Source organism: Fundulus heteroclitus, unplaced genomic scaffold (assembly GCF_011125445.2).
Source record: "Fundulus heteroclitus isolate FHET01 unplaced genomic scaffold, MU-UCD_Fhet_4.1 scaffold_90, whole genome shotgun sequence".
Lineage (NCBI taxonomy): Eukaryota > Metazoa > Chordata > Actinopteri > Cyprinodontiformes > Fundulidae > Fundulus > Fundulus heteroclitus.
In genome coordinates, this window is record NW_023397362.1 from 22,590 (window position 1) to 32,964 (window position 10,375).

At 37.0% G+C, this 10,375-nt stretch overlaps 1 protein-coding gene across 1 annotated transcript; it reads left to right on the forward strand.

Moving 5' to 3' along the window:
- Positions 1-872: 872 nt before the first annotated feature.
- On the forward strand, positions 873-9,728 carry gls2b (glutaminase 2b (liver, mitochondrial)). Its single transcript, XM_036134755.1, has 18 exons — positions 873-1,173; positions 1,713-1,812; positions 1,954-2,075; positions 2,853-2,982; positions 3,262-3,341; positions 4,652-4,815; positions 4,989-5,047; positions 5,686-5,718; positions 5,814-5,872; positions 6,014-6,080; positions 6,215-6,265; positions 6,371-6,547; positions 6,625-6,756; positions 7,562-7,654; positions 7,739-7,800; positions 8,130-8,206; positions 8,997-9,060; positions 9,215-9,728. The coding sequence occupies exons 1-18, from the start codon at positions 1,001-1,003 to the stop codon at positions 9,360-9,362; spliced, it is 1,791 nt and encodes a 596-aa protein (XP_035990648.1). The 5' UTR covers positions 873-1,000; the 3' UTR covers positions 9,363-9,728.
- Positions 9,729-10,375: the final 647 nt, after the last annotated feature.

Consider the following 10,375-nt stretch of genomic DNA (forward strand, 5'->3'; position numbering starts at 1 on the left):
TTAAACATAGAAGCAGCAGTATTGCAAAACTGTCTGCGTATTATGTTACAGTAATGAGCAGCTTTGCAATGGTTGCTAAACCTTGTAAAAAGTAAAAAAGATGTCCAGTATGAACTTAAACATGACTTTCAAGTCTACTTTCATTTATTTGTAAATCTAAGCTTATAGTTGATTAAATCAACAACAACACCTCTGTGGAATGTGGCCGACAAAAGCAGGTAGGTTAAAAGCAAACAGCAGCAGAGCGAAACAATCAAATGAAAAGGACATCTTTTCATCTATTTAAATCTTTAAATACTTCTCTATTAACATTATTTGAGTCATCGAAACTACAAATCAAAATTCAGTTAGCAATAAATCTATACTGAGCTGTGCTGAAACCACTAACATGAATAGGCCTCACAAGATGTTGTACTTTATTTATTTTAAACATAATCTAGGAAAGAATAAAATGTTGAAGCACATATGTGTTAGTAACCCACCCCACATTAAAAAAACTAAACAAAACAAAAAACATTATGCTTTACATGAATAATACTTTTAATGTCTCAGAAAAAAAAGTATTTTATCTTGGAAAAAACAAAGTTTTTGTGACAGACCAACACAAAGTAATATGATGTACAGCATCAAGTTGCATATCATAAACAAAGTTTTTATTGTATCGGTTTTATTTATAGGCTTCATATTTATTTTACATTTATGTTAAGCTATTAGCTAATGCAGATGCATATAACTTTTAATGTTAATAAAGGCCAGATTAACTGTTTGTAACACACACCCTGAATAATTAGCGACCAAAGTCACACTGGCAAAAATGCCGACACAACCTGAAGGCAGCACCGCCCTGAACTCGGGAAACCAGAGCCCCCCGCAGGACAAGCTGACTAATCAGGACTCAGAGCAGGCAGTCAGCTGGAGCTCTGCGTCTGGATCACTGTCAGCCAACCTGCTCTTCTCACCGACTCCACGTCCAGGGCGCGTTTGTTGCTGTCATCTAACCATGCACTGTCTCAGAGCGTTGCGTTTGTCAGACCTCCTGCAAGTTTCCTCCAAAAACACAAATGCGACGAGGAATCTTGTCGTTCTCCATCCAGCATGTGGTCTGATCAGGAACTCAACGACTTCTTCCCAGCGACGGACGCACACGCACACGGATCATTTCCACAATAAAATGTAAGTGCCTCTGCTTGATGCGCCAACGCTACCTGTTGGTTATTTATTCACTTCTTATCTGTTAATAAGTGTTAAAAAATACCACAACAGCAAGCCAAAGGCTATTGATCATGGATTAGGAATTTGGGAAACATGATTTATCAATTTACCAAATGGAGCTTGAGAGTGAAAAAAGACTTAAATTTTAAAACAAAAAAGGTAGGCTATGTCTCAACTAAAAATTTAAATAAGGGTCTCTTTAATTTGATTATGAGATTAGTATGATAAACTGAAACTGCCCCATATCCCATGTAATAGATCAACAATGCATCAGTTCTAATAAGGAAAAACATGGCCATTTTCAGTGGTTTATTATTATTATATTATTATGTTCATTTGTCTTTAATGTCTGAAATGTATAATATTGTTGAGAATTTAGCCACTAATTTAGTGGCATAATGATTATAAAATGACAATAAAGGTTATCCTATTTTATTGTATTCAATTTGAAGCAAGATACTATTGCTTTTCTTTTCTCAAGACTTTACTTTCCATTTCAGGACCATGCATTCCATCTCTCCCAGTTCTGGAGTGGAAAACATGCTTTTCTACACCATTACAGAAGGAAGAGACCAAGTGCCCATTTCATACTTTAATGCTGTAAATATAGCTTTTTTTGCACATTTCGCATTCAATGATTCCATATGCCCTGTATAAAACAGGTAAAATGAATTACACAAATGCTATATTAGGAGTTTTGCAAAACTTCTGAGATGGTGAAGTCTTATTTGATGTTTGCAGGCCCTGAAGAAAACTGGCCTTCAGCCCTCAGACCCTCGACTCAGGGAGTGCATGGAGAAGGTGCGACGGGCTGTGAAGGACTCTGTCGGTGAGGTGATGATGGACAGAGACCTTTTCCACAGGTGAGACAGTATTAGTATTTAATATTTTACAGATGTCTTTTTCACAAGCCTAAAGGTAGAATTAGATCCATAAAATCCCAGATCATGTTAAACAGAGAGCACTTATATAAGCGTGCTTAATGGTGTCTTTGAAATCTTACTGTAGGTTTGATCTGAGCTATTTAAATATTGTTGATATTTTTGTAAGGCATTGGCATTGGAGTTTTCTAAAGTCTAACTTGGCTCGATTATGAGAGTGATGACCCCAGAGTTAGGATTTTCTATCATTGTTGTTCTCTACAGGTCTTCACATTCACAACACCCTCAATGTGTTTTGTTTCCACTCACAGCCAGGCTCCTTAAGCTATGAGACCAGGCTATTATTAGACTGACCTTCATATGACAATAACATTTTTCCATAACAATATGAGGTTTATAGAATGTGTAATGTTACACAATAACCACTCTGCTGAGTTCTCCAACTGTAATATTTAATTAAACAAAAAGTCAAAGGGAATAGTACCATAAGCTTATTTATGTCATGCAATCTAATAAGTCAGAGGGCATTCTCATTCTCCCCCTCACCTTATTGAGGTGCAGTTGTCAGCCAGTTAAAGTTACCCTTTAAGCAAGTTGGATATTTAGGTTTGTTCCATAATAAATGCTGGTAAAACCTAACAAAAGGTTGTCACGGTGTTTGTTGCTTGTTTTGTATATTTTATGTATGTTATGTGGATTTTTTTTCCCAACTAGGTAATAGCCTTGTCTGATTAACTCTGCATTGTGTTTTAATTTAAGATGTGTGGGTGGCAACATCGTTCTTCTGATCCAGGCCTTCCGAAAAAAATTTATCATCCCTGAGTTTGATGTGTTTGCTCGTAAAATCAACGAAATATACAAGACAGTCCAAGAACAAAGGGATGGGAAGGTAGTCTCATTTTTTGTTAGTTCTTATCAGACCAAATGATGATTAATCTAATGATGACGTTTCAGATGTTTAATACTTTTAAGCAGATTTTTCTTTATATGAATTCCTGTTTTAGTGTTGATGTTTAACTTCTTTAAATTCTAACTAAACACGTTTAACCACCTACCATGCCTTTCTCCAAATGTTTAATCTGAGGCTTTCACGTCTCTTGCTTCGACATCTTTCTTTACCATGGGATTGTGTTTGATGTGCCTTTTCTCTTTTAAACTGTGGTTTCAGGTTGCTGACTACATCCCCCAGCTGGCCAAGTTCAGCCCAAATCTATGGGGTGTGTCTTTATGTACAGTTGATGGCCAGAGGTGGGATTTACATTTCCTTTAGCCGAACATTTATTACTTACACCAGACTTGCAACTATATCTCATTTATAGTGAGAACATCTGGTCTAAATCATACATCATCAAGTTTGTTCAGATGAACCACACAATGTTTCTTACAGAAACACCATTTTGTAACTGAACTTAAATAACTAGGAGGACATCCTGAAGTCCCGGAGCCAGCTGACCCTTTTGGCAAAATGCTAAGGGTGCTGTGGCCTCCAGTGGGCGCTTCAAAATCAAGGAAACAGTTCACCTTCATTATAATTAGATTAAAACCAATTAAAGGACCAATAAGTAAGATATTTACTGTCAAATATCATTCTCATTTGTCACATGGGATGGAAGTAACATTCCCTATGGTCTGGAACGACTTCGGTTGAGTGTGTAGCCCGTGTTTACTTCCTGGTTCCTGAGCCAATTATGAAAGTTCCCAGGGTTCCCAAAACAGAGCGCAGCATTTGGTATTTTATCTTGGCAAAAGAGCTGCAGCCTGCTACTATGGAAGCCAGTAAGAGAAGCGGGCCAGAAATAAAACAGAATACAACAGCATATACCTATCATGTGGAAGTAAAAAAAAATCAGTGGGGTTTCACAGCAGCAGAGGACCATTTAGAAACGGCAGGCTGTGTGTACGTGTTATTCCGATTTTAACCAATAGGTGTCAGTATTACTTATTGCTCCTTTAATGCTATTAAGTCGTAAAAGGAAAAAGCTTACATAGATTGAAATAAAAAAGTGAAGCCCAATTAATATGACTTAAAATGCTAATAATAGATTCATAAAAGATGTTGCTGTGAGAAAATCCAAGAAAGTACAACATTTTGCCCGGAGCTCTGAATTTGGTATTCAAGGGACTAACTACTGAAGTCAGTCCCTTATATTAGGATTGATTTGAACAATTATAGTCATCTTCAGTATCTTTATTTGTCAATATATCACAATTTTCTTCTTGCATTTACCCATCCCCTTTAGAGAGCAGTGGGCTGCCATTGTGCGGCACCTATTGAGCATTCTAGGGTATTCCCCTGGGACCCAGAGTGGCAGTCTGTGGGATTCACACCGGGGAACTTGTGGTCTTGCCAGGACACAGGCGCTCTGCTCTAACCACTGGGCCACCAATTCCTCACATAGTCATAGGTGTATTGCAATCGAAAGCTCCAGAAAAAGCTCCATAAATGTCCCCTGCTATCTATCTATTCCAATTTCTATAGTTGAGTCAAGTGTTAAACATTGTTACTGAAACGTCTTTTTTCCTTGCAGTCCTTATCTGTGTTTTCCTTCTTTCTTCAGGCATTCGGTGGGTGACACAAAGCAGCCTTTCTGCCTGCAGTCATGTGTAAAGCCCCTGCAGTATGCCATCGCTGTCCATGAGTCTGACACAGAGAAGGTTCACAGCTATGTCGGCATGGAGCCCAGCGGACTCAAGTTCAATGTGCTTTCTCTTGACGAGGAAGGTATGTAATAGGTCATCACCACCCCCGTCCTAAAAACCCCCATCACATGCATGATTATTTTTCTTTACTGAGCTTAAGTAGGTTAGGTTTAATGTTTAATTAAATAAATATGTTGTAGTTGTTATTAGCTTTCGGCATTAGCTTTCTGTTTATCTCATTTTACTGTCATGTAGATAAGCCTCACAACCCCATGGTGAATGCTGGAGCCATTTTGATCAGCTCTCTTATCAAGGTAAACAGGCTGACTTGACTGTAGTCACATCTGGTCATGTGGAAACCAAACAGAAGGTGTTTGGTTTGCACATGACCCAGTGAAACTTTCTCTAGTGAAAGTCCATTACAAAAAAGTTTATACCAGGTGGTATTTCTACTATGGAGTCACAGGAGAAAACAAATAAACAAAAATATGGTGTTTCAAATTATTTCTGTTATTATTTTCCAGCTAAATATCTGGAAAACATTACAGCTGCTTTATTAATGTAATTTCTTTGTTGAATATTAGCACTAATCGGTGCTTAAATCCTACAGATTACTGAGTCAGCTGCTGTGTTGATAAATTTATAACAATATTTTTAACATCTAAATGTGCTGTCTGAATATAGATTGTTTTCATTAGTTTCTTACTGATTAATCTCAGGCATTTAAAACAGAAAAGAAATGAAATAGATTCCTTTTTCTAAGTCTATACCTGTCTGAACTATTAGCCAAGGCTGAGTTATCACCGCCTATCTGTTGTTTGTTGTACCAAGTGATAACAGGATACTAAATGTTGCAATCAGTAATATATCCAAGAAACTGCTCAGGCTGTGTAATTTTTAGCAGATCATAAAGAAACCGACTGTTACAATCAAAGTTTTGCTTTATTTTCAGCCTCTCGCAAATAAGGCAGAAAAGTTCGACTATGTAAGTAAAACTGTCATATTAAAATGATGGCACCATGAATTGGCTTTTCATGGGTGCGCTGGTGTGAAGAAGCTTTGTTCTTTGTTTTCCTCCAGTTTATGGAGTTTGTAAAAAAGATGGCCGGCCAAGAATATGTTGGATTTAGCAATGCCACGTGAGTGCATCACACCTAATAATGTTTTTCTGTTTTCTGTTTGTATGCCGCAACAGTCACTCTCTTTGACAAATTGCATTTACACTTTCTCAGTGCACTGTTGCTAATCCATTGTTGAGCTTGACTGCTTCTTTTTCACAGGTTTCAGTCTGAAAAGGAAACTGGTGACAGAAACTTTGCCATTGGATACTACATGAAAGAGAAGAGGGTCGGCTAAAACATATTATAAGCTTTATACTGCTGCAATATTTTTGTTAACGAGTTTTGTTCAGTTTTCATTGTCTGTAAACATGTTATGTTAAATTATACGTAAAGTTCTAAATCTCATATTTTATTCACCAGTGTTTTCCCCCAGGAGCTGATATGATCGATGCCCTCGATTTCTACTTCCAGGTAAACCTTCATCAAACACATGGTGCATCTTCCTCTGGGATTTAAAATTGGCCTAAACTTAAGTGGAAATTGACTTGATTCATTTGTGACCCTTTTTCCCTACAGCTTTGCTCCATTGAGGTGACCTGTGAATCAGGAAGCGTCATGGCTGCCACTCTGGCCAACGGAGGGATCTGTCCAATCACGGGCGAGCGAGTCTTGAGTGCCGAGGCGGTGCGAAACACCTTGAGCCTCATGCACTCCTGTGGCATGTATGACTTCTCTGGCCAGATGGCTTTTCATGTGAGTATCAGTGAAAACAACATAGCTGAAATGATGTTCTTCTGTTCACCTGAAGCATTCTTAATCTTATCTTGCAGGTGGGCTTGCCAGCAAAATCTGGAGTGTCTGGTGCAATACTGCTGGTGATCCCTAATGTAATGGGAGTGATGTGTTGGTCCCCACCTTTGGACAAAGTTGGGAACAGTGTCCGGGGAATACACTTCTGTCAGGCAAGAACACAGATGTTTGTGTTTAGGGTTCCTACTCCGTTTGGAAAAGTCAAAAGTTTGACTAGTACTACTAGCCCCTCTGGTCAACTCTGGGGTTTTCTGTGTCTAGATTGATCGTTGTAAAATATTTCTGTAGTTCTAAAGTGAATTCTGATGTTTATACTTTAAAACAGGGGGAACAAAATTTGTGAAACTCCTTGAAATTTGAGTCTGGTAAAAAATGTAATCTTGTCATGAACAATTTGTATTGTTTTCATGTTGTTCTGGTTCGCATGGGTTAGGATGTGGTTGTTTGGCAAATTGATTTTTAAATTAGTATCCGCCTACATGTTTAATATCATCTTTGTTGCTGGGTTTCCACAAGTGTTTACTTGCGCAAAGATCTTAGATCGTTGTCAAGAACGTGAAAGGTCAACTTGCAACTTCCTGTTTTTTTTCTGTCTGGGCTTTACAAAGATTGTAGAATTTTTTTCTTCTGTTTTCTGTTTTTTTATGACAGAATATTACCTAAGGTTTACTTTTCACAATTTTAAGATATGCTATCATGTTGAACAAACATAATATCTTAAACATGTCTTGCCACTTTGACTGAAGGTTGAACTGATTAGATATTGTTGGTCAAAGAGCAGAACACCTTACCTCTGAAGTGATGTATTTAGCCATAATTCTAGAATATCTGTACTGTTCATCATAAAGATTTGTCACAAAGGCAAACTTTAACTTTAATAAGGAGATATTGATCTATTTGACCCGAAGACTATACAATGTAATTTCCCTGCAACATTTCAATGTTCTGCATCTTTAGGAGCTGGTCTCACAGTTCAATTTCCACAATTACGACAATCTGAGGCACTTTGTAAAGAAGCAAGATCCCCGTCGGCAGGATGGAGATGACAGGGTGCGTTGCTCTTGTTCTGTTTGGTGTCATAATCTGTGTTTGGATCGATCGCTTTATGTATATGCGTCTATAATTTACTCGCAGAACAAGTCAGTTTTCAACTTAATGTTTGCTGCCTTCAGTGGGGACGTGTCGGCACTAAGAAGGTACCAGAAGCTTTTATTTATTTGTCTCACACTAAAAATACTTTTTTTAGCATCTGGTCAGAGTAATAACAAAATAAATAGTTAATAACACAATGAATCAAACAGTTCTGTCCCCTAGTAGAATATAGAAACTATTTACCATCGATGCAAAACCCTATCCCTAGGATATGCTTTCACTTTATATTGGACTTTTTCCTAACAATTATCCCACTCATATTCATAATGATCCCACATGGTTTTAGATAGAGTAGTAATTTCATACTCATGTGTCATGTATTTGTTGTTTATCGGAAACAACTAGTGAGCTGTCAAACTGGCTTATGTTGCAGATTTGCTCTCTCATCTGTGGACATGGATCTGAAAGACTATGACTCCAGAACAGCACTACACATCGCTGCAGCAGAGGGTCAGCTCCTGCATCATCTCTCATCTCATTAGTTATTTTTGGAAACCAAATGTTCAGCTGTCTGGCATTCATCAACCTATCTGTCTTTGCCAGTGTGCATGGTAATAGAGAGGCACCACAGTTAAAATATGTAGACAGTCACTATCAGGCAAATATTTAACATCGTTTGCTATTTGTCAGGCAGTTTTTAACCTTGATTAAAAATTAGCTGGAAGCTTTTTTTTATTGTTTCTTTGACATGGACCTACAACCTCTTTAAAAAATATAATATTCAAAATAACAGCCATGAATGTTTTTGCTCATGGCTGTAATTTTTCCAAAGTAAGTTTCTGTTTTATTTATTTTAGACGGAGTTTAACTGCCAACCTTCACTATCCCTGGCTCCCACAATACAATATGTGAAAAGCCATTTTTTTTTTTACAAGTCACATAAATAATTTGCTTAAGTTAGGAGTAACAACAGTTTTCTTTCCTTACAAATTAAAAAGACAAAGCTCCTTACTCCTAAATTGGATTTTAAGCTGCTATGGTGAATATTGTGAGAAAAATTAAACATTTTTGTCACTCATTTTACAAAGACATTATATTGATTTACACATAAACTTAAATATTTCAAGCTTTTATTTCTTGTAAATTTGATGATTATGGGGTACAGACTCTGAAACCCCAAAATGCAATGTCTAAGAAAATTAGACATTGCATTTTAAACATAGTCTATTTATATTTTGCTTAAAATTACTTAATCTGCCCTAATTTGAAAGTGTAATCCTTTCTGAATGTTTCTTCTCAGGTCACATAGATGTTGTGAAATTCCTCATTGAAACCTGCAAAGTGCATCCATTTGTGCAAGACAGGTCAGATCGGCGCATCGTTTCAATACTTACTTTCTCCCCCTTGTTCTTACTGTGATGCAGACTATCACATTTTTTTTTTTTCAAATATCCAGTCTATGAATATATTGGAAACATTCTATTTCATATTATTTCTAATTTCTCTGCTCGTGTGCAGATGGGGAAACCTTCCAGTCGACGATGCCATGCAGTTTGGCCATGAAGAAGTGGTGAAGATGCTCCAAGAATACCAGGAAGACTGGAAGCAGCAGGATGGCGAGGTCGAACAGCCCCCAAAACTGGATACGATCGAGGGCATGATCTGATATTTCTAAAGCCGAATGGTAACGTGGCAGAGCATATGTGAAATCTATGTGATCTTGTGAAAGTTGACATTGTTAAACTTGAGCAAAGTACCAAACCGAGGAACTCCTGACTAAATGAATGTAACTGAACTATGCATACGGTAGCAAATATATAAAGGGTATAAGCTATTGTATTCATACTTTGTCAAAAGATGTTAAGTGAAACATTTAATGGCAGTAGGAAATTAGCACTGCTGTAATTTACAATGAGACTTGTTGCAATGTTTGTATCCTTGATCTTTATTTTAAAACTAAGACTTTCTGTATAAATATTCATCATACTATGATAATAAAGTGCCTTTGGTGACTTTTAACTCTGTATTTTAACAATTATCTTTTTCTTTTAAGGACCCTTTAGATGATGTTATTTAGAACTGCTTAGATACCACAAAACACATATACAGATGCAAATCCTACAAATATAACTAAAATTTGAATATGTCTCACATTTTTGCATTAAATCCTCCCGTTGCAAAAAGTAAATTTTGTTTAATCAGAAGGAAAAAAAAATCTTAAAACTTTGAATACATGATGAAACAATGGGAGGGGTGCTTAGTACTCACCATTAATGCAAGAAATAAATTCAGATTATTAAGAAAAGCAGTTTGCTTGTATTCCACTAGCGGTTCTGTTTTCCGTTACCAGGTGGCGCTGTGGAGCCATCAAAATAAACATTTGCAATCAGAGCATTGAACAAAAGTTTTATTCATCAATAAAGTTTTGACTAAAACTTTATCTGCATTAAGAAGGACCAGTCAAACCTAAACAGCTGATCCTAAAACATCCCTAATTTGTCCCTCTGGCTGAAGAGAGCACATTGCCAGCCTGCTGAACAGACAAGACAACCCCTCCCACACAACTGAATACTTTTAGTCTGTTCATGCATTTATGTATTTGATCCTGTTTCATTTTTCTGCATTGTGGTCAACATTAGGTAAATAAATGCTACAAATCTTGATGACAATGACTGACAT

Bases quoted from the DNA above. Each gene is read 5' to 3' on its own strand.
- gls2b (XM_036134755.1), top strand. From the start codon at position 1,001: ATGCACTGTCTCAGAGCGTTGCGTTTGTCAGACCTCCTGCAAGTTTCC. The intron at 2,076-2,852 runs GTGAGACAGTAT...TTTTAATTTAAG, and splicing joins GACAGAGACCTTTTCCACAG to ATGTGTGGGTGGCAACATCG. The intron at 6,757-7,561 runs GCAAGAACACAG...CTGCATCTTTAG, and splicing joins GGGGAATACACTTCTGTCAG to GAGCTGGTCTCACAGTTCAA.